This window comes from Lissotriton helveticus, chromosome 6 (genome assembly GCF_964261635.1).
Source record: "Lissotriton helveticus chromosome 6, aLisHel1.1, whole genome shotgun sequence".
Taxonomy (NCBI): Eukaryota; Metazoa; Chordata; class Amphibia; order Caudata; family Salamandridae; genus Lissotriton; species Lissotriton helveticus.
This window is the reverse complement of record NC_136067.1, coordinates 1,629,202,793-1,629,226,430: the sequence shown is the minus strand read 5'-3', so window position 1 is coordinate 1,629,226,430 and position 23,638 is coordinate 1,629,202,793. Positions and strand designations below refer to the sequence as shown.

The following is a 23,638-nucleotide window of genomic DNA, read 5'->3' as shown; positions in this document are numbered from 1 at the left end:
TAAACAACGTCTCTTTACTGTTGTCCGCTTTGTAAGGGCCCGATGTCCGAGCCTTATTCAGCAGAAGGTCCCTATCCTTATAGTGGAGTAGCCTCGCCACTACCGGCGTGGGCGGCCTACCAGGTGCCAGTGGCCGAGCTGGCACTCTATGTACCCTTTCCAGAGTATAAAAGGATGTCAGGCCTTCAGGGGCAACCTCAGTCCTCAGCCAGTGTTACAAATAATCCACCATATTGGCCCCTTCCGGCAGCCCTACCACGTGTATGTTATTTCTCCAGTTCTGACCTTCTGCATTCTCTGCCCTCCGCTCCAGGGTTTGCAATCGGTGTGTGACATCTGCCATTTGAGCTTCCAGTGCCTTTTGGCCAGGTGTTAGGGTCCCCAAAGTTACTTCTGTCTGCTTAACCCGATCTGCTAGCTTAGCATGATCTGTCCCTAGTGTCATTGATGGCCTTAAGGATTTGGTCCACTTGTTGTTGCATCATCCCTTCCGGTTGCGTCACTATCAATTCCTGCTTGTCTTGCGCCCCTGTTTTGTCCTCCTGTTCCAGAGGGGGCTCCCCCCTGTATCCCTCATGGCTTCCCCGTTGATGGCCGCTCCGCAAGTCCCAGCAGCGGCTCGTTCTCCCAATGATTCTCTTACGCTGCGCGTACCGCTGATACTGCTAACAAGCGTTGGCAGTGGCAATAGGTCTGGCTTTGTATAGGTGTATGTTCGTTTTGTGTGATGTGTCTGGTTTCTATAGAAAACTCTGAGAAGCACCCAGATATTGGTCCGATTCCAGTCTGTTTGAAGCACAGATTCTAGTTAGCACGTTTAGCCAGGTCTTGATTTCGCAGGTCACGCCTCTTTCAAAGGATCTTTAATTACTCTTCTTTTGCCATGCTCCTTCTAAAGACTCCCCACATGTTGGGCCCACTTAAAGCACTGATGGTTTCTGTCTTGCTTACAGACATGCTGCCTCAAGCGGATTGGCGCCTGGTGTGCCTTACCACGTCATCGCTTCCATGCACAGTGATCAGTCATTGTAGGTGTTGATGTTAAAATACTATTTTTATTTCAGACATATATTTTGCAGTTTCCATCTGATGGGAAAATATACGCACGCTGTTAGGTAATGTTTTTGTATTTCATGACGACTGAGTGCTTGAACCGATGCCACCTAATTACGAAAAAAGTACATGTGCATGCGTAAAGAAAAGGTGCTTAGGTGTTTACCATTCAACTGTTTTGCGATATTAGAACCATTTAATCTGTTTTAACTTTTTTGCTCTGTTTCACACTTATTCATGTTCTTTTGTCGGAAGAACATGTATGTACACAAAAGAGCGGAAGGCGAGTTCGTACATGTATATAGTAATTTAATATTAGAAGATTCTGTCAGGTTCATTTTTTTCTTCTTATGTCATGCCTTCCAGTACAACTCGAGAGTTGACCCGGAGCCAAGAATTAACTCGTGCAAGTTTGTTTGAAGGAAAAAACTAAAGGAGGGCTTGTATAAATAAACTCGAGGCATGCCTATCTTTCCCGCGCCTCATAATTCTTGCCTGCCTCTCAAGTTTCATTATTTGTTTTAAAAATTGTAGTAACGTGTGCCGAGTACTGTTGAACAGGCCTCCCGTTTGACTGCATCCCTCACGCTCTTGCTCCTGCCCTTTGCCTGTTTAGCTGGACAGCACAGCAAGTTGGTGGATCTGAAGCTGAAGCGGCTCCTCGAGGCGCAGCCACAGGTGGCCAGCTCGCTCTCCAGCGCCGCGCGCAGAGCCCTGACGGACGGCGCCGAGCAGGAAGTGAAGGTGAGTGGGAGCCGCGCGAGCGCGCGCTTTTCAGGAGTTTGTCTGGAGCCTAGCAGGTTCACACTAAATAAGGGGGTTCGGGGGGATTCTGTATTTTTTAAATACACTCAGGCTCTAAATAACAAACATGATGAGCAATGCAAATGAACTTCAGCGTGAGTTTGGCAAACAACGATGGGGCGTATGTCTGAGTTCTTTTAATAATTGTGACGGGAATGTTGGGGGAGGGGACCTTGGGGTTCTGGAATATTCTGAACTGCCGAGACGCGGCACGTTTTGCTATAGCGTCGATAGTGGCGAAATGCCTGCCGCATGCTGCTCAAACTAATACTTTTTGATTACTTTTTCTTTGAAGTCCCCGTAGGCCAGAGCCTGCATGCGGGTAAAAGTCAGGAATGCGGCGTGTGGGTCAGCGAGACGGTTTTAGGCTGTGGGGCACTGGGGTTCGTGTATAACTTTTCACCCACCTGCGGCCCGCGCCGCTGACGGAGAGGATTTCCTCCCTTGTGGAGAGAGAGTCGCTTTGAAGTCCCAAGACAATGGCGCGCATTGCTTCTCCTTGCACTCTGGGTTCCTATAAATTGGTGATGAAAGTGTGTGGCAGGAGCGCAGGACTACTTTCGGTCTCTATCTGAGAACAAAGGGGAAGCCCGGATCAAGTCTGATTTTTTTTTTCTTTTTTCAGTTTAGCTTTCTGCAGTGTATTTAATGCAAAATGAGCCTGTCCAAGGATATTACAATGGATTGAAAAGGCTAACTGCATTAGTGGGCTTAGAGGAATACATTTGTAAAGTGGCAGAAGTCCCTAGTCATAAAAAGGTTTCTTAAAATGGGATTTACTGGCTAATCGCACTGATTTTCCTGCACGTTGCCAGGCCTTAAAAATTAGCCATGTTTATTTTGACAAATACCCAGCGCGAGCGGAAACTGCAGTACTCTCATTTTAAGACAAAATCTGACTTTCGTTAGCCAAAAAGTGGACGACCGACATGGCTGGGGATTTAACTGTTGGCCTAATTAATTTAAAGGTAAATTGGACCAACCTTTAAACATTACACCTTCATTTGAACAACTTAATTCCAGCAAATTCAACAGAAAGTATTTTTAGCCCATTCTATGTGGAGGTTTTTGTATTAATTGATTTGTGTGAGCTTGGACAAAATAAGGTGTGACGCAGCAGATTACCTTTTCTTTTGAATTAGCTTTTGAAGCTATTTATGAACGCGGTATCGTGCCCATCTGTTCCCTGAACGCTTTAGGCATTGACTTGGATTTTCTTTTTTTTATAAATAAAATTCCGTTTACTCGTCTATAAATGAGGCATTCTGTATTTGTGGAGGGGGATAAACTTACCTTCCCCTGAGGATTCTGTATCCCGGGCCTCCTTGAGGCTGGAGAATAGGCCGCTCGAGAACTCCCTCATTACCGATTGTCTCAATGCAGAGGAAGGGCAAAGTCTTGGTAGCTTTTGATAACCAGTTTCCAGCTTTCAGCGGGCTTAGCTATTAGTCATGCATCTTAGCCTCTCCCTATTTACTTTCAAAACACTTAATAAAAATAATAAAAGATTAGGTATAAAATGAATTGTGCGTCTGGTACACAGCTGGTCGGTATCTGTACTTTCCACACGCTGCGGAGCTCTGCTTTTTCCGGCATATTTCATGTTGATGCAGCCATTTGAATTTGTGACTTGTATTACCATACGCGCCGCTGAAAGAAATGTACGTTTGTGTTAGCTGACTCGGACCCCGGGCAATTCTGCCTCTGGAAACCTAGTACTAGTGAAAGGCAGCTTGGTGCACGTTAAAGTGGTGATCCTTGCTCCTACCCTCGTGACCGCATCTCGTGGTTCCCAAAATTAAAAACAAGTTCCTCTCGTCGTACTAGTCTTTGGGACTGTAAATGTTAAATTTAAATGGCAGACTCTTTTTTGTCGGGCAGGGTAGCGGTTAAAAACGTACTTTAATAGTACTGTATTTTCAGACTGGGAAATCGATAATGCCCTAAGGTGAAAATGTGAGGAGGGTTGAGGCATTCATCTAAAAAACGAATTTATGGACCAGTCAGAGAGGGTGTCTTTCACTTGAAATGAACTGCCTCTTCATCTTCTTGAGGCAGGTATTTGTGCTGCAGACTAGTGTGAAAAACAGTCATAAAAAGTCATGTCCTCTCTCTATTCTTCCCCAGAGCAACGCTTATTGTTTACTCCTCTTCTTCTTCATTACTAACTTAAAAAAAAACCAGTGTAACTTACACCATCTTCCTGCATTTTTTGGGTGGGGATCTGTTTGCTGATGTCATAGATGAGTATCTGTATGGAAGCAACAATTTGCCGCTTTTTGGTAATTTTTTATACTTTTTTTGTCAGAATGGAATTGAGGATCAACATGCTGAGCTGCTTCAAAAAGCGCCAGAGCGTTTTAGGAGCCCTGTCATGTTCAACAAGGATTCAACTGTCAGGAAAACTCAGCTGCAGTCTTTCAGTCAATATGTTGAAAACAGGCCAGGTAAGAAAGTGGCACCCTCCTTTTATCTCCCCGCAGCTAGTGACTATCTAGTCCGAAAAAAATCGTTGTTTTGTTTTTTTAGATAACATTCACAGTTTGCATTTTTAGTACCCAGATACTAACTTTTATGATCATTAATTTACGTTTTTCCCATCCTCCTCCCCCTTCTTTTTAAGAGATGAAAAGGCAGAGATCAATGCAGGACAACACAAAGAGGAGCAATGAGGAGAAGGCGGCGATAACTGAAACTCAGAGGAAGCCATCAGAAGATGAAGTGCTTAATGTATATTCATTTTCCATCTGGTTTCATGATTGCTGATAATTCTGAACTGCATGCTGAAATTGTGCCTTTATTTGTCAGAATGAGATTTTAGTTTTTTCGTCCTCGTTTTTGGAAAGATGTCAATCTCGCCTGCATTCAGAGCCGCACAAGAGGGGTGCAGTGTTGAATTAGTCTGCAGTGTAGTGATAATTGTCAGATAAAAAAATGAATTTTTTAGAGTTCCACAGCTCCAGTTTCCTTGAGACTTTTCCATCAGGATATTTCCCATGAAGAGATTCTGGTATTGATCTGCTGGCAGGATTTTAATTATTACAATAGCAGATACTACTGAACTGCAGTTGGCGGGAAGGAGTCACAGGAGACCTGCTAGAATTTCTCAGCCAACCCACTTTGTTGGCTTGGGTTAATGGGTGTTCAACCTTTCCATTATCCAGATCAGCCGTGAATTACTAGCTGAATGATGTTTGCATTCATATAATATATATGGTAATTTCCTTACTTAATTAACGGGGAGGTTCTGCTCAGTAGGGGTATGGGCTGATCATGTGTAAAATTGATTTGTGAGGGAAATACTTGATAGACCCCAGGGAGCGTGCTGCCTTTGATGGACAGCTGCAGGACAGAGGCAGGAAGAGCACATTGGAGCCGGAATTCCTATTTCTCACGGCACACAACCTGGCCTGTCGCAGGCACTCGCCATCCTTAGTCTAGTCAATCTGCTTAATGACCGGAACAGTGGGTCATTAGACCATGCCCTCCTAGCTGTCCAAGTTGCACATAGTGAAAGTCACAGGTTCAAGATCCAAGAGTGTCAAGCCAGTGTAACTTCCCTTAAAGGCAAATACTGCATGATGACCTGGTGTAATTAGATAGTACTACAATATACACTTTATTTATAACACACTTTACAACTCGACAAAGCTTTCAATGTGCTAAAGAAGTAGGGAATAATTAATGCCACCAGTGAAGCAAAGCCCGCAATTGGGCAGTGTACCATTGCAATATTGCGATACCTGCTCTCAGACTCTGTCTGTGATGGTCTAGTGGGAATTGGCATGTGCATCTTGTGGTGCCCTGGACATTCTATATGATGCTACCCAGTTCTTGAATAGCGTGAATCTGCATTTACTTTGGTCTTGAAACACTGTGTGTTGGTTCACTGGTGTCCAGCATTAAATGCATTTTCGATAGGCTGGGGCCTGGTTCATGTTATTTTTTAATTAGCAGTTTTATATAGTGTGGACCAGAAGCAATTGGGGTTAGAGCACTTTACATAAGAACATTGTTTTGTTGGGTGTATGTGCGTGTAGCACCAAAAGGCATGTCCAATGTTCTTTAGTGTAACACTTATGAAGGTGCTATAGAATGATAGCTCATAAGTCTTTCCGTTTTAATATTTAGTTTAATAGTTTTCATTTTTCATGCTTGTTGAAATTATTCAACTCTGGGTTTGCTGCAGATTAATCTTGTGTAAAGCAGCAAAGTTTAGCCCTTGCTGTTGAACCGACTGCCCTGTATCCTACACTTTTCAAAAAATCCCTTTTGGAGACTGTCACCCACACCTTGAGTTGGCAAGCAGCTCCAACCCCGACTCTATTAAGTGTGCCTTGCGTTTTAAAGGGATAGGCCTACTTGGAAAGCATTTGTTCCAATATCCATGCCTTACTTATTCCTTAATTGCAAAGTCATTTGTCTTGTTTACATTTCTCTTACTAACTGTGATGTCATCAGTAGGTCACGTTGCAGATCAGCAAAGTATCTGCCCCTCTTGGTGTCATCACAGCCAGGAAGTTAAGTATAAACAGTTTACATTTAAATAAGCTTATACTTCTTTTATTGGACTTGACAATGGTCATCTGTACCCGCGCTTGGGTATGTATATATATATATATATATATATATATATATATATATATATACCCACACACATACACACACACATATATATATATATATATATATATATATATATATATATATATATATACACACACATATAGACATTCACATGCATACAAACATACATACTGGGTGTCATTTGTTTATTGCCCAGCGTGTGCATGTTGTTTTCGAGACAGACCTCGCTAGCCAGGTATATACATATGATGCAGTATGGTCTGTGACGTTGTGATCTGTTTAGTGTTACTAATGGTTGTGGGCGTGTTGAGGAAAAGTGCTGTGGAGTTGGCAGCTCTTTGTCAACTAAATAGGTTTGATGCTAATTAGTGTGCATGAGGAATATTTTAGTGTTCTGTCTAGCACGGTTCAGATTCCAGCGCAGAGAAGTCATCTCTGAAATTACTCAGACTATTTGGTTTCAGCTTTTGAAAGCAGGGCCGTAGCTCAGGAGATAATATAAAGGGCTTGGACATCCTAAAACATACTTATTATCCCCAGGTGGCAGACAACCATTTTTTTCTTTGCTTGAAATGTAGGGCCAACGTAGTTGAATAGCTCGATTTATGAATATAAAAAAATAGTTCACAGTTTACGGCGCTAGCATAACATTGCATAGATCTTTAAATTCAATTTTGCTCTTTTTAATGATAATGATATTGTGCCATCCACTTCAGAGACCTGTGTTTGACCATGTGGTCTCTCGTTTGAATCTTTGAAGATCCACTTAGTTTTTCATCTTCCCAAGGTCGATAAAATGGGTAGCATTGAGTTTGGTAACAATAAACATCTGGTAATCAGTAGCTTGAAACCAATGAGTGAATGAGCACTTTAAAGATACTCCTGTTGTGTGTAAGAAATTGGATTATTTGAGGCGAGTGGCTACCCACCTGGAAGAATAATCACAATCTTTGTTAAGGTGAACCCTTAATGTCACTAAATGAACCTGAGCTGAACCCTCAGGTAGCCATGGCACAGTGCAGACAGCCTTAACCCAGGGTAATGCTTAAAGTATTTATGCAGTACCAAAACAGTAATAAAGTCAAAATGCAAAACAATAAAAATCCTAAACTGAAATTGAAAACAATTGAGCAAAATTAATAAACGAAATTACACCAAAATGACAAAAATCCAATCAGAGGAACTGGAGAAATGAATTTTCAATGTTTTTAGTGCAAATAGCTCCAAAAAGCATAGGGCGGCAATGATAGTTAATTGTCATAGTATATATTGGAACCTAGGTGCAATTTGAGGCAGACTGCAATTAAGTCCCAATCCACCACAGGATCACTTGGAGACTTCGGCCACACTCATCTGGGGTTCTGAGAGCAAGGTGTGGGGAGTGAACTATGGGTATTAGAGTGTCGCTCGTATCTAACCCCAAAATCTAGTTTGAACCAGCCATTGTACCCCCCAATAAACCCAGAGACAAAAGTCTGGTAGGACAAAGGCAATGTTTTCCAGCAGACAGTGCATACTCAAGAATTTCTTGTGATCCTGTTTTCTTCCTTTGCACTCCTAGTGTTATATGTACACCCCAGCAGCCCTGGCAAGCAGGATTTTACAGTTCAGTAGGATTTGTCACTGTATTGTCAGAAAGGATGCCCAAAGCCCACATGTTCCTTGAGGTCTAGAGAAGTCACCCCTGGCCATTCTGGTGAGCTTTTTGTTCGCTCCTGGGAGTAATTTCACACCTTATTCACACCTGATCAAATGCTGAATACTGGCTGGGAGAAGTTGTAGAGGAAATGCAAATTAGCCTCCGGCAAATTCAAACAGGGAAACTATAACTTTCTAAAAGCTTCTTCTCCTTAATATTTATTGAAAATCCGACTTCACAATTAAATTGGATTTTTAATAGCAATTAAAAATAGTTGTTTCATTATTTTTAAAGCTAGTTCTATTCCTGAGCTACAGTATTAGGATTTTAATCTGTAATCTAGTTTTCTAAATATGACAGTTAGGCTTGCCGGAGTGAAAAATAACTTTTGGTTGCTAATCACTGTAAGAACAAGTTAATATTACATTTCTGTATGTTCTTCATTTAAATACCATGCACCCTACCTTATGCGCTACAAGCCCTACATAGGATTGACTTATTAATATTAAAAAAGGAAAGTTTTGACTTGTCATAAGGGTGTATTGTGGCAGTTCGAATTGCAGTTTTTACCCTGCTACAGTCAGGCTGGTAGGTCTGAAGCCATGTGTTTACACTGTCACTGTAGTGTGTGGCACAATAGTTGCTGCAATCCACTAGTGACATGTATCTTACAGACCCTGGGTAGATTTTGTACCATGTACAAGGGACTTCTAGATAATTTAAGGAACTAATTAGGAATATGCCAATTCAACCATGTTTAAAGGGGGAGCACAGGCACTTTACCACCGGTTAGCAGGGTTAAAGCGCACATACTTCTAAAGCCAGAAAAAATAGAGGGTCCAGCAAAATGCAAAAGTTACAGAGCAACAGCACAGAAAAGGAAGATTTTCTATATTATGATATATCTATGTGCATAATAGTTTGGTTTGTTTAATTTAAGGTGTTATAATGCTATATTGCAAGAGCGGTAAGTAGTGTCTTAGCCTGCTCTGGGAGGTCGGTGACAGAGAAAAAATAGGTAGTAGGGCCTTATTATAGAGCTTGGTGGTTGCAAAGATTCGGAAGAACAAATAGGTACTGTTGAAACCAGATACATTATTACCAGTTCATCATGTAAGAAACAATGAGGACTACTAGGATAGAGTCCTAAAAGCCATTAAAAAAACAAATTTCCTCTGTCTGGAGATAGGCTACTTTACTGTAGCCCAAGATGGTTGGTTCCTTCATAGGTTAGGATAGGTAAACATTTTTGTTTGTAGATTTCTAAAAGGATCTTGATCTTTTTTTCGACTCTGTGCAAAGTTAAATAAAACCCCAGTGGATTGTTTAAACTTACTTACTGGCACTGTGTCCAGGAACTTGAGGAGTCAAATGTGATTCTGAATTAAGGGAATGAGTTAACCCTTCCAGTAAAATTTCCCTTGTAATAATTTGGCCATGATCTATACAACCTGGGACTACAGGCCATATAAAATGTTTTGGGAACATTTATCTCTAAATCAAGTCTATCTATGTAGGTGACACAGCTATTAATAAGACCTTTAAGATGTTAGGGGTGTGAGAATTTAAACCGTGCTATTAGCATACAGTAAGGCTAGCACAAGGTTAGAACGCACCGTGGTCATGTCCTTTCCTTTCGAAATTAGGAAAGCATTTAAATTGTTGATATATAATAAAAACAGGATGGGTGCTAAAACGTGCCCTTTGCATTTCCCCCTATTGTAACTCAGTTGACCCATAGCATTCCCCATCTACGCCATATCTCACTGAAACAGAAACACTTGTATGTAAAGTGCCAAGAAAGTCAAACAGAGCAAGCTCCATACCCACACCCGCTGAGATGCCCCAGAGCCTAGACCGATGAACTTGATCAAAGGTACTGCTGAGATCCATAAAAGATAAATACAGTGTGCCTCTTTCTGCTACAGTTAATTTGCTACCCAGCATGTGGCGATTTAGACACTGTCCCTGTGTTCCCGACTCCTCTCATAAACTATACTTTGTCACTGATTAAGTATTAGCTTCTTATGCCAAATCCATTATGTGTTGTAAAATAAATTGCCCAACCATCTTGACTATTGAATTAAGCATGGAAATCTGTCTGTAAAACCACGGATCTGGTTTATTTCCCTTTTCTATAAACTAGGAAAATAGAGGAGGGGAGCCAGAAGAGTGGTAATTTAGTTGTGTTTGCTGAATTTAGCACCTTAGTTATAACGTATGACCAGGAATCAGTGTTAGACTTCAACAGGTCCATGGGGACCCTGTCAGTGCCAGGAACCTTACCAGAGGGGCTTTGGGTGATAGCAATAATTACCTCATGCAACTCGAAATTAATAGCTAGGGGATAATTTGGAGAAGATTCATTGACTTTGTACTTGGGATTTGCTTCAAGGTGGTAAACTGTTCTACCCAAACCTCTGACTTGATGTTTGTGCTCAACCCTTACGATTTGCCCACATTTAGATTATCTGATTTGGCGATTTTCCAAAATTGGCCAGTGTTCTTGGCCACACAAGCAGTAAATACATTCTCTCAGATTTCTTTTTTTTATTACCAATTTCCTTTGTCAATGCTGCTTTTGTATACAATCCTACATCTCCTAATCACATTTTGATAGCTGGGTGTATTATTTAGGGCCCTACGTAGGTTGCTGTTGACAGCCCTACACTTCTAATCAAACCATCAATGTTGGTTCTGATCTTGATTTTTGAAAGGGACCAGAAGTAATTTATTTATATTATGTCCCAAGGAAACAAAAGTTTGAAGATGGAAGTCTACATGATGCCCTCATTCAACAGGCATTCATTGACCATGAAGAAGTTGGCTCTGTCCTCCAGCTGAGCCATAGGCCTTTATCTTTAATGGACAGATCAGTGATGCCCTTCTCCAGTGGTCTCTTATTACGTGATGGTAAATGTAAATGTGGCTCAATAGGATTGTGGTCACTGAAAGCATTATCCCTTGTACCCACTCACTGAATATAATTATGCAGTAGCCGTGAGACAAAAATATAATCAATTATTGTCCCACACACCAACTTATATATGTGGGATTTTGGCTCTCCCGATCACCTAATAACTTGGTAGTGTTGCATGAGTCAAAGTTAATTATTTATATAATGTAGCCCACCCTAGTATCCTTTCTGTGGTCAGATGGCTAGTTGGTTTTACAAAGTAGAACACAAAAGTAGGGCTAAACCCTATTTTGGAGTTGAAGTTTCTTCATAATATAACATTAAAAGTTTTCAGCATAACCTTAGATCTGTTCCTCAGCACATCCAAAAATCCAAATACGAAGTCTTTGCTACCCCAGTGCCACAAACCTGCACATCATTTTAATAGTTAATAATGAAAAAATTAAAACATCTTGTACAAGTAACCCAGAAAATTTGAATGCCAAGGTGTTGGATAGGAACAGGTATAATCTTGAAATCAAGTAACACTCTATACATTGTAGTTAATCTCTCCTAGCTCTTCCCAAGATGAACTGAGAGGCAAGTGAAGTATAGCTGGAAAATCCCTCCAGTATAGTTTGATTGATTTCCCAAATTTCCTGTAGCATGATTACATCGTAATTCTTTATGTAAAGAAGACAGTCTTCATCAGTCAATTTGGGGGCAATGCCTGGGATTCAACAAATCAGATCAATAAGCGGGGAGCATCTTTTGGGCATGGCAGAGTAACACAACTTCGGGGTGGATCAGTCATTAGAAAAAGTAGGTATCCCTTACGTAAGCCTATCCCTCCTATTCTTTCAATCTGTTTGATTTAGGTCTGAGAGAGCTTGCAAATTGTGTCCCAGAATTGGGTAATTATAAGAGACCGGATTGGTGCTCGTTTTCCCTAATGAACCAACATTTCCCAACACTGCTGGTGTCTATCTATAAAAAAATCCAGGTCTACTAAATGCATATGCTCATTTATGACCTGGAAGGAGTATTTTTAAATAAAATGTTTGGTCAACCAATGATTGTCAAAATGTATAACCACACACCTGTGATGTTTTATGCTAAGACACTTCCCTTCTCACAAACAAAATTTGAGTGTACTGCTAGAGGTTAAAGTTTGTGTGTTATGTGAAGAAATAGCACACCTTGTTTTTGAGCTGTGTTGTTGACTCCAGTGAACTGGGGGCTAACACTGGGACATTGGTCATCACAATCACATAAGGACTACATTCAGGAGGAAGATTAAGACACAGCTGTGTTAAAAACTACCAATGTTTATCACATAGGGAACAATCGAAGTGTCTGGACTCCTTGGAGGTGGTTTGATCTTTCAGATGGTTCCTGGGTCACTATCACCCAGGCTGTGGCATTATTAGCAACGAGGGATAACAGGGCTGGGTCACTGAGTGGTAATAACCGGTAGTTAATTGTTGATGAGCAGTGGACAGGCTCAACCAGTTGAGTATATTGCGAAACGTAATACCGTACTGCAGGAGATACAATGTGCAGACGTGCAGCAATTTCAGCAATTACCCCTTTCGTGCCACACATACATTCGAATATTGAATTCACATAACATTTAATCATATCCCTCAATTTTTCGTTAAAATTTTCCTAGGTGGGAGAATCTCCATTTTACCCAGTATGCCCAAATCAGTGTTCTCGGGTTAGTTATCCTATTGAGCAACTGTTTTTTTAACACACCCACCTTTTCCTTTTTGCCATGTAACCTGGTTCACTCTCTTGTGAACAGTCTAATGCTAAGACATCACTTTGTGAAACCGTGCTAGAAGATACATTTCCCTCGATTGGATTTACGACCACTATCTCCCCAAGTACAGTCAATATAGAGTCATTCATGTCCAAGGGCAAAAATCTCTCGCCAAGGCTATTTCTTCTGGGTAGAACAGTTTACCACTATAATGAAGCACTTCCTCCAGCGGACCAAGTAGCCTTCTGGGAGTTGTAGTCAGCCCAGCAAGCAAGAGCACATCTTGTACAGTGGGAAGGCTGTTCGCTCTATGTATTGATGATCAGTGGGAGGAGCCCAACTCTTCCACCCCTTCCAGAGAACCAAACAACTTTCTGGGAGTTGTAGTCAGCCCAACAAGCAAGAGCGTGCCCTGCGCAGCGGGAAAGCTGTTAGCTCTCTGTAGTGACGAACAGTGGGAGAGACCACCTACTCTTCCCCCTCCAGAGCACCAAGCAGTTTTCTGGGAGTTTTAGTCAGCCTAAAAAGCATGACGCCAGCTCAGGGGTCTTTCTGCAACAAAGAAGTTGTTTCTACTGTAAAGTGGCCTGAAGAAGCTGGCATTGCATTCTCACAGTCTCACATATGAGCCGAAACAAAGAAAGTGCTTTAAAAATGCTTGCAGAGTCTTCCTCCTAAGCAGTGCACTTCATTGTTTCTGCTTCATATTCCATTGTGTAATAATGTTGCTGCAGTTTACTAAATTGGTTTAAGCTGTATTTGCATTCGAGGTACTCCAACGTCCTCATTGTATATATGACTGAAGCACTCTTTGCAGGGTTCTTGTATATGGGTCTGCTGTGAACAGGCTTTTGCATTTTGGCTATCTCTACAACAATATATTCACTTGTAAACCTCAGACTCTGGACTTCTATAAAAGATACAATATAATGTTCAAAGGCTTTTTATGCCAGGTTTGGAAATGCAAAGTGAAAAGCCTCTTTGAAAGCAAAAGCCAGACACAAATTGTCTGAACTTTTGAAGAAGAATTTAAATGATGTCATTGAATAAAACATAATAATGAAGTATATGTGTTGTTTCTGAGGCAGAAATGTTTGTTTAGTAAAAATGGAAACATATTTTCCACAGTTATGATTAACTACAACCTGGTACTTGCACTCGTTGGCACCTCAAACATCATCACTGGACATTCCTTATAGTATCTTCATTAAAAAATGTAGTAAACTCACACGGTATTGCTAATCACATACTGTAGGAAAGAAGCCCATCACATGTTTTTCAAACCGGTTTACAGAGAGCAGAAAGCAGTCTTACTGTATATCTTCATGCTCATTTATTGTCTGTGGGGATGTCTGTTGATTTAGAGTATAAATGGAGAAGCATGCATCCTTTTTTCTCATTAGGATCTCTTTGAAGATATTTAGCTGCTCGAAGTGATACTGCAACCGTACATTCGAATTTAATGTTTGGAAGAATATTAGTTATTTCAGAGTAGAACTGCAGGAGTTTTTAATCTGTATATAGTTCATTTCTAAAAGGACGCCTATTTGCTGAAACTGATACTGCTGGCTTTTATTTGTATCTAACTTCTATGATGAGCTGTATTATGAATGAGTGGAACTTTAGCAGCATTCCTTCTCTTTATAAAATTTGGAAGACGTAAAGTGGCTGATAAGGGCAGTGCAAGCATGAATCTCAACTCAATGTCTATGAGAACATACCTTCAATGGAATTGCAGCCTTTCCTCTGTGTTGCCTCATCTAGTTGCTGATTTATAGTTGTTCTTGTCGTTTCACTGGTAATGTCATGGACAACGTCCTTTGTAATGTAACCTGAGGTCATGGGCAGCTGCAGTGTGAGTATTATAGTTGTGTCAAGCCATCTTGTCATTTGCCAGAATAGTTAACAAAAAAACCACAGCAGGAGTATGGGAGAAATTGAATTGCACTTTTTGAACTGTACTGCAGTTCGAAAGTCACCACCCCTTTAAGAAAGTCACGGTCGGTCACCTTAAAATGTCAGTAAGAACCACTGCCATTTTAAGGTGATTTAAAATACCTTAAAATAGCCGTGCTTCGCAAACCACACTGAGGTTCAGAACCTCTTTGATCAACTACTGAAAAAAGAATAGTCAGTTGCAGGTGAGAATACCACATCTGTAGTGGTTGGCCACAAGACGTGGCCTTTGGTCATATACTGTAGCTGTGGAGGCATCACGAGGACATGGCTCACGGTGTGACTACAAACTGTGTCCTCTGCTTAGGTGCAGCTGTGCCCAGACAAATCCCCCAAACCATGCTTACGTTTCTACCTAACCTGGGGCATTTTTAGAATGTTTGAGATTTTTGTTTTAATCCGTATGGGCTCCCCGAACCCCCAAGTCAGCGTCAGTTGGTTTTAGCGTCTTGAAAATAAACACGCAGGTAGTGAGGATGTGAGGTATGCATGCATATATATCAATCTGACGCCTGCAGGCACCCAGTCCGCACTATCAAATGCCGGCTAAATAAATGCGCGCGCACGGGACTTTTAAGTGTTATTATTATTTGGTATCAAAGTGTGTTAGGTTGTTTCGGTAAGTGCTGTGCTAAGTGTGTGTGTATAGAAATAAAAATGCAACTTACCAGTGATGTTTTTCCTTCCTGTTTGTTCTCTGTAACAGAAAGGGTTCAAAGACACCAGTCAGTATGTTGTGGGAGAATTGGCAGCACTGGAGAATGAGCAGAAGCAAATTGACACCCGTGCCGCACTGGTGGAGAAGCGTCTGCGCTATCTCATGGACACAGGTACGGTGCCCAATTACACTGTAAACAGTTTTGGCAAATTGAGCGTTCACAAACTCTCATAGAGTTTTGGAAGTGTGAATCTTTGAAGCCTGAATGTTCAGCAGAACTGCCTTGAAAATGAAAAGGCTGTGATTTGCAGCCACCTCTCTGGGCCCCGGCGATAAGCGTGCCTTCATGGGAAGTGATAACTCGCCCTGATACCGTGTGAGCCAGCGCTATTGAACACTGTGCTCATCCATGCAGAGCGCGAAGACATATCTGTGCCTCATTGATATGCCACTGCCGCCGAGAGGGGGAGAGAGATCTTGCCCTCTTCTACGCTCTCTCCTTGGGGTGGGGGCGCCGAGGGGACATTTGGGCAGCTAAAGCCATGCATTGCACGCAACCAGGTACAGTCCATGGGTTCCGTTCGCGACATGACTGAAATAGGAGAGTGGTACCTTGTTGTGGAGACTCCTCGAATGTCCCTTGCACTGCACAAGGGTTGAAAAAAAATATTTCTGTAACCATTTTAAGTACACAATGATGTTTGTGTAGGGTTTTGTATTTTAGTGGTAAATTAATGACTTTGTTTTTCATTATTCAGCTCGTGCGACGTTTGCATCCTTGATGAGTTTGAGTGTTCGAATATTTGAGTTGGTTTTAAATGAAGAACATGGGCATTCTTCAGCCCGGTAGAACACAGTGCTTCAGGTTACACCGCTGCACCGTCTAACTTTGTGAGAGTGGAAGCAAATGGCGCCACAAATTACACGTAATGAATGTTCCCCCCCACCCCCGCTCCGATTCCCCGTCATATTTCATTTGGATCATCAAAATTCATTGCCTATTACAGGGACACTTTTTTTTATAAATGGCCTGCAGCCCATATACCAGTAATGTCACGGTCACAGGAATTTAGAGACATGCTCAGAATTGAAAATAAAACCAAGTAAGAAAATGTGTCATGCCTTAAATTAACTCGGTTATTGCCACTTTTTTAGTGCCTTTCGCCTCTTATTCATCTGCAGGCCAGCAATACTGAAAATAATGCCAATTACAATTTAAGTTATGATTACTTAAGTAAATGTATGTGCTTGCTCCCATATAATTGGTTAGTTAGTCCTTGATAGACATGTATGGCGATGTTGCACTTGCCTGGAATATCTATTCAAACACTTAGATAAATGTGTTGTTTCAATCCATAAAGTGTTAGTTCCTTGGTATATTTGACTGTGGTTCTTCTGCATGACTGTCAAACTGTGACAGTTTATGTTGACGCAGTGTGCAGAATCTCACTAGTACCTATGACACAGTTAATACTTGTCGGGACAGCACTCTGAGGAAAAATAACAGTTTTCGGTCACTATTGGGTCAAAAGTTCTTAAATAATTGTTAGAATGACCTACCAAATTTCACAGATGGTAATAATTTGAGGTGCTTCAGCTGTCAACTAAGCAATGATAGACCTGCAGCAGTCTCTTATGTCTCGGCCTTATGTGCTTCTTTGATGGATTGGTCATTTATTCCAGTAGATTATGTAGCTGTGTGTGCACACACTTGAAGATTGTAGTGGGGTGAGAGCAACCAGTGGAAGTATACAATTGGAGTCTGTCATAACTTTTTAGCTCTTCATTTTATTTTGGTCTACAGTCTAAAGTATGGTCTCTATCACCGGAAAGCATGTTAGCTTATACAAACTTTTGCATGGGTATCTTTGAATGTGAGGACATCGAGAAGTATCTGTGCATTGTTCTTCTAATTCAGCCAGTATCCTCACAGGAGTATCAACATCTTGTAACTGAGCATCCAGTTTGAAAAACACCCATTTAAAGGAGTTTACAAAAGCTCATGAAAATGGGTAGGAGGTTACTGTACTCTGCAAAGAGCGTTCTTAGTTGAGAAAACAAGAGGGGGCTCCTCCGCTAAGGCAGAGGAGAGCCGCCCCACTGCTTTTAGAGCAGTCAAAAAGGGAAAAATAAAATGACAATACTAAAGTTATCATTTTATTTTTTGTTACTGTGGGGCTGTGTTGCCACGGGGCTGGTATCCCAGGGAGTAGTTTGTGCACACTTAAGTGCTCATGACTGCTTGGCCGGTCGTCATGGCCCGGCCTTGACATTCATGCGCACTTTTTATATTCCCCGCCAGGCTGTAATGTTCAGCCTGGAGGGGAATATGCACAGGCTTCCTTGTCCCCATCTGAGCGCCGATCAATGGCGCGCAGACCAATACCCAACACTGCATTGCAGCGTTGTGATTGGCTCAGGGGAGCCTGTTTGCCTTGGTGCCACCTGCAGTTTCTTCCAGACAGGAGTTAGGAAGAGAATGGAAGCGGGGACGGAGGAGAGGTGGCGGAAAAGGTGAGTGCGTTTTAAAAAACATATTTTTCAACCCACCCGTCCTGCCACCCCCATTCCCTACAAGCGCCACTGGAGAAAACGTTGGTTCTCCAGTATTGGGGTGTCTTTCATAGATTCACATGCCTGAATCATTCCCCGTCGTCGGAGTGGGAGTCCCACGGTACATAAAAAGGCAATAATATGTACATAATAACCAAAAACCCTGGTAATAAACAACCAGGAAGTAAAGTAGCCCTAAGCTACAAGAGAAAAACTTCCACACTCATTACTATCATAGTCATTATGTATAGTCCAAACCACAGCCAATCAGGCGACAGCACCCACCAGAATGTTCTCCCCAGAGGCTCAGGCTCTCAGATTTTCTACCGCACGTCGTGTGAAGGGAGTCTTCCTGAGCTCTGCTCAGTACTTCACTAGTTTTCTGGATTTTTTCTACTCTTCAGAATGTCATCTTCTAAGAAATCTCTCTTTAGGCCTTGTGAATCTTGTGGGAAGCTCCGGCTGTTTTCAGAAGATCCCCACAAAAAGTGCATCTACTGCCTTTATCCAGATCATGAGGTGAGAGATTGTAAAAATGTTTAGGACCTTCCCTCAGAAGACCATCAGGGATAGAGAAGGGCACCTACTTCTGTGGCTACAGAAGATTAAAGACCAGGACACCCCCTTATCTAAGGTGGGAAGTGTGGCCTCTGCTTCATCTGTATCCTCTAGGAAGGGGATGGCTGAGGAAGATGTATCTTCTCCTGGGGCTAAGGTGTCTAGAAAAGTTCAACCCACTAAGGGTTCAAGTTTGCCTTCTTCTTCTTCCTCAAAAAAGGCTTCTCCACCTTCAAAATCTAAGCCTGTTACGCCCCCGAGAAAGACTGGAAAGTCTCTGGCGTCGAAAAGACTTCCTAAGAAAGATTTTCCTAAGAAAATAGCTCCGTCGTCGACGGTTATCATCGTCAACGCCACTTCTACGTAGACAGTTACCTTCTCGTCGCCGAGACCCAAGATGATAATGTCATCAGCTTCATCTCTGTCGTCAGCGCTCCGTCGACGGCGAAAGTTAAGAAGATCTCGTCAACGTCTACCTCGTCAATGGTTGCTTCATCGACGAAGACTACCTCGTCGTCGAAGACTGCCTCGTCGTCGACGAAGTTTGATTCGTTGTCGGCGGCCACATCGTCGACGAAGATTGCCTCGTCGTCGGAGATTGCCTCGTTGTTGAGGACCTCGTCGACGAAAACAGCTGCCTCGTCGACAGTCACTTTCCTGACGCCGACTCCATCGACGACGGTATCGTCGACGGCCCATTCGTCGACGCCTCTTTTGTCATCTTGCACAGAAATGCAAGTTTGGTCTGCAACAACGGCTACTGCCTCCTCTGCCCCACCTACGACAGTGGCTTCTTTGCTACAAAGACGCGGCTCTTCATTGGAAGCTAAATCCCCATTGAAGTTGCCTGAGCAATTGCTGGATTCTGACAAGGACCAAGAGGAATCCGAAGAGGATGACAGATTCCGCACTGCTAGAAGTCAGTCGGAACTGCTGATTAAGTATCAAGACGAAGACCAAGAAGAAGACTCGTGCCCTGAGTCTGTAGCTCCAGCTCCTGTCACGGCCCCCACAGCACAAATGCCTTTGGGCCTGCTTAATAACTTACAATACATGTTGGACGACTGTTATCGCTGTTTTCCTTCATCTGAATCGGCAGAGTCTATTCCATCTACGCCCATGCCTCAGGCTTCTGTAACTTCTTTAAGATCTCCTAGACTACCTTCTCTAGTACCATCTCATCACTCCCATGATGCTAATACCACTGATGATGACAGGGTAGACTACCTTCTCTAGTACCATCTCATCACTCCCATGATGCTAATACCACTGATGATGACAGGGTAGAGGGAGAAGTCGATGATAAATCTGTGCTTTCGGAGTGGGACGAATACCAAATTCAGACTCCATCACCGTCAACTCCAGCTCCGGTTGATTCCCCTCCAGTAGACATCAAAGGTTTTCATCTCCTTCTGGAGAGGGCGACAAAAAGGTTTCTCATACCTATGGACACGAAGAAAGATGATTGCTTTCTCCATGATTTCAAAGATCTGCCACAAAGACAAGTACGGACCATTCCCATCATAGACTTCATCTGGAAGGAAGGGTTGAAGAATATGTCAGCACCTAATTCTTTGCCTGCAGACTTGCCTCGATTAGATAAAAAATATAAGACACCTAGCAATTCACCTGCATGCTTCATAGGTCAGCCGAAAGCTGACTGTCATCGCCCAAGCGGCGCAGAGACATGCCAGGAACCCCTCTTCGCCTATAACAGCTCCACCAGACAGGGATGGAAGACGGCTGGATTCGATTGGGAAGAAGGTTTCCACTATGGCAGTCACGACTGTCCATGCTGCAAATTCCCCAGCCATATTAGGAAGATATGACAGGCAGATGTGGTCAGACATCTACCCCTACGTTAACATGCTACCAGAACCTTCCGAGGCCTTGAAGATCTTGCATGAAGGAGAGTGTACCTCTGCAGAAATAATTGACGCAGCTGTGGTTATTGCATCCACAGGATTCAGACAGTTAGCGGGTGCAGCAGTGCTAAGGAGACAAGGTTGGCTGAAATCTACATCTTTTCGCCAAGAGGTCCAAGACAAAATAATTGATATGCCGTTTGATGGGGAGTTACTATTTGGCCAGCATGTCGATGAAGCCCTTCAGGCTATTAAAAAGGACACAGAAACTGCAAGATCTCTTGGGTAGCCTTCAATTTCGCAGGTCGTCCTTTCGAGGTGCTACAGGACGTGGATCCTTCTCCAACAGGGGAGGTTACAATCAACAAAAGTCATACCAAACTTCTCAGGGCAACCAAAGATACCAGCCCTACAGGCAACAGTCATACGGGCAGTGAGGTAACTCCTACTCGCAATCAAGAAGGAAGCCCTCCTACCGTGGACGGGATTCAACGAAAAAACAATGAGACCCATCACCTGCCACCATTTCTGCCGTCCCCCCAGTCAAAAAATGGAGGAAAAATATCCCAATTCTACTCGGCACTGGTCCGCAATTACTACAGACAAATGGGTTCTAGATATAGTGGCCAGAGGCCATGTTCTAGAGTTCATAAAGATTCCCCCAAACTCTCCTCCCAAGGGCCCACCTCCTGCTCATCTCAAGGAGCTTTTTTCCCAAATAAATCTGATGATTCACAAAGGAGTAATCGAAAAGGTCCCTCCTTTACAAAAAGGAACAGGATTTTATTCGAGATTTTTCCTGATACTAAAAAAGTCGGGGGAATGGCGCCCCATTCTCGACCTTCGCGCCCTCAACAAATACCTGAAAAAGTTATCTCTCCGAATGTTTACACTTCAAGAAATCCTCCAACTACTTTTGGCGGGGGGTCACATGGTCTCCCTCGACCTCCAAGACGCTTATTTTCATGTGCCAATCCTACCCAGACACAGAAAACTATTACGGTTCAGAGTGGCTGGCAAGGAATAGACTTTACTGTCGGCATTTATGAGGGATATCGGCCTGTAAGAGGCCGGATCAGAAGAAGGTTTGTCCTTTTTTATAAATGCCATGATAGTCGATTCGGCCCATGAAGGAGGAGTATCACCTTTCTGTGCTGCCAAGAATGTTATCAACAAATCTTCTTTTAGCACATTCCTAAAGATCCGGTAAAATTCTAATGGAATCCCATCTGGTCCCATGGCTTTGCTAATGTGAAGAGATAGGATCGCAGAATTTATCTCTTCCCATGTGATATCCTGGTCTAGAAACTGGGTCTGCTCAGAGGAGAGCTTGGTCACAATATCATTTATTATGAAATTTAATAATGATTCACTAGAATAGTTTAAATTATCTTGGTCATATAGCTTGAGGTAGAATTGTCGAAAAACCTCTACGATTTCATCAGGTTTAGTATGTATCTGACCAAGCTCATCTTTGATTGAACCAATAAAAGTGGATGCTGCTTTTTGTCTCATCCTTTTGGCCAAAACTTTTCCAGATTGTTCCCCCATCTCGAATATCTGTGCTCTCATGACTGCGGATTGTTCTGCCAGTTTATCTGCAAAGGCTTCATAAAGTTCTGCTTTATGAATGGCCAATGAGGATTTTATAGGTTCAGTGTCCTGGTAATTCTTTATAGCAAATATCAGTTTCTCCTCCCAATCTCGAACTACTTTGTATTGATGATCCTTTTTATCCCGAATAGTTTTTTGTTTATTGATTGTGTATGTAAGCGTCTCTCCTCTCATACCCACTTTAAAAGCGTCCCATACAATGTTAGGCGAGGCGCTTCCTCTGTTAAATTTAAAGAATTCCATAATCCACTTGCCCATATGTTCTATATATTTTGATTCCGCCATCAGTTTACGCTCAAATGACCACTGCCTGAAGTTAGTACCGGAATGGACTTTTAGCTCTATTTTGACTGGGTTGTGATCCGATTTTACTTGTGGGAATGTCTCAAATATAGTATTATCAATAAGGGAGGCTTCAATAAAAAAAGAATCCAACCGCACCATCTTTTGATGAGGAGCGGAGAAAAAAGTATAATCGGGTGATGTAGGATTCTTAACGAATGCTACATCGAGCAAGCCATATTCTTTTATTAAGCCTTTTAACGCCTTGTAGGTCTTTTTCTTTAAACCCGTATAGTCGGCACTGCCATAGAGATCCATGGCTATTTTTATAATCACCTGTTTCAACATTCTGATGATCTACTCTTTAGACAAAATCTTTGGGCTGAGAAATTGGAATCGAATTCAATTAAAATGGAGGAATCTATTCATTTAGCTAATTCTATCCTGCTCTCAGGAAGGAGTAGAACCCAACATTATATGGTGCTATATGATCTCTATTATACGCCCGCAAAAATCTCAAAATGGGGCTCTTCAGCTGGCTCTGTTTGTAATAGATGCGGGCTCCATGCAGCGGATAGTGTACATATGTTCTTTTCATGTCCACATTTAAGTAGAATTCTATCAGCAATTCAACATTTTTATTTTCCTTGATACTTGGAACTCCTGTAATACTCACCTCAGAGCTTGTTCTGATAGGAATATCTTCTGCACCTATGATAGACGATCACAAAAAGTTACTATTCATATCGGTTGGGATTTTCCGCTCATGTGTGACACAAGATTGGATTAGCCCAGACCCACCCTCCTTCTCTTCTTGGAGAGGGCGTTTGTTGGCAAGATATATTGTGGAACGAGCTATATATAGAACGAAAGGTCGCAAAAGAAGGGCGATGGGAACTAAAATCTGGGAACCGGTAGAGCGATGGATGGAGGGGGAAACTGGGCCAGCAGTCTAGTTTATCAGCTTCATGAGACAAAGACTGTTATTTAATTTAGTGCATAATTCTTTTCTCTCATATCATGTTTTTGTATTCTTTATTTGTGTAATTCATGTTGTATATATGAAGTATTTTCTACTGTTTTCCTTTTTTCTCTTCCTTCTATGTTGGTTTAATTTTTCAAATATGCTTGTCACCTGATCAACCCGCAATAAAAAAATAAAAATTTTAAATTTTGTTTTAAAAAAAAAAACAAAAAAAAAAAACAGAGTGGCTGGCAAGGACTTTCAATTCAGAGTCCTTCCATTTGGACTACGATCAGCACCCCGTGTGTTTACAAAGGTTCTAGCACTGGTGGCCGCACACCTTCGTCTGGAAGGAATTCAAATTTTCCCATACTTGGACGACTGCCTTATCGAGGCGAATTGTTTTCAAACCACAAACGCACATGTTCAAAGATGTCTGTCACT

General features: G+C 42.1%; 1 protein-coding gene across 6 annotated transcripts in view; it reads left to right on the top strand.

Moving 5' to 3' along the window:
• EHBP1 (EH domain binding protein 1) overlaps positions 1-23,638 on the top strand; it is a 2,232,712-nt gene that overhangs the window by 1,753,503 nt on the left and 455,571 nt on the right. For all 6 annotated transcript variants that reach the window (XM_078649460.1, XM_078649459.1, XM_078649456.1 and 3 more), the window contains 4 exons: positions 1,670-1,797; positions 4,166-4,304; positions 4,481-4,587; positions 15,407-15,530. In XM_078649460.1, coding sequence (XP_078505586.1) covers positions 1,670-1,797; positions 4,166-4,304; positions 4,481-4,587; positions 15,407-15,530 — 498 coding nt within the window. The remainder of the gene's footprint in view (positions 1-1,669; positions 1,798-4,165; positions 4,305-4,480; positions 4,588-15,406; positions 15,531-23,638) is intronic.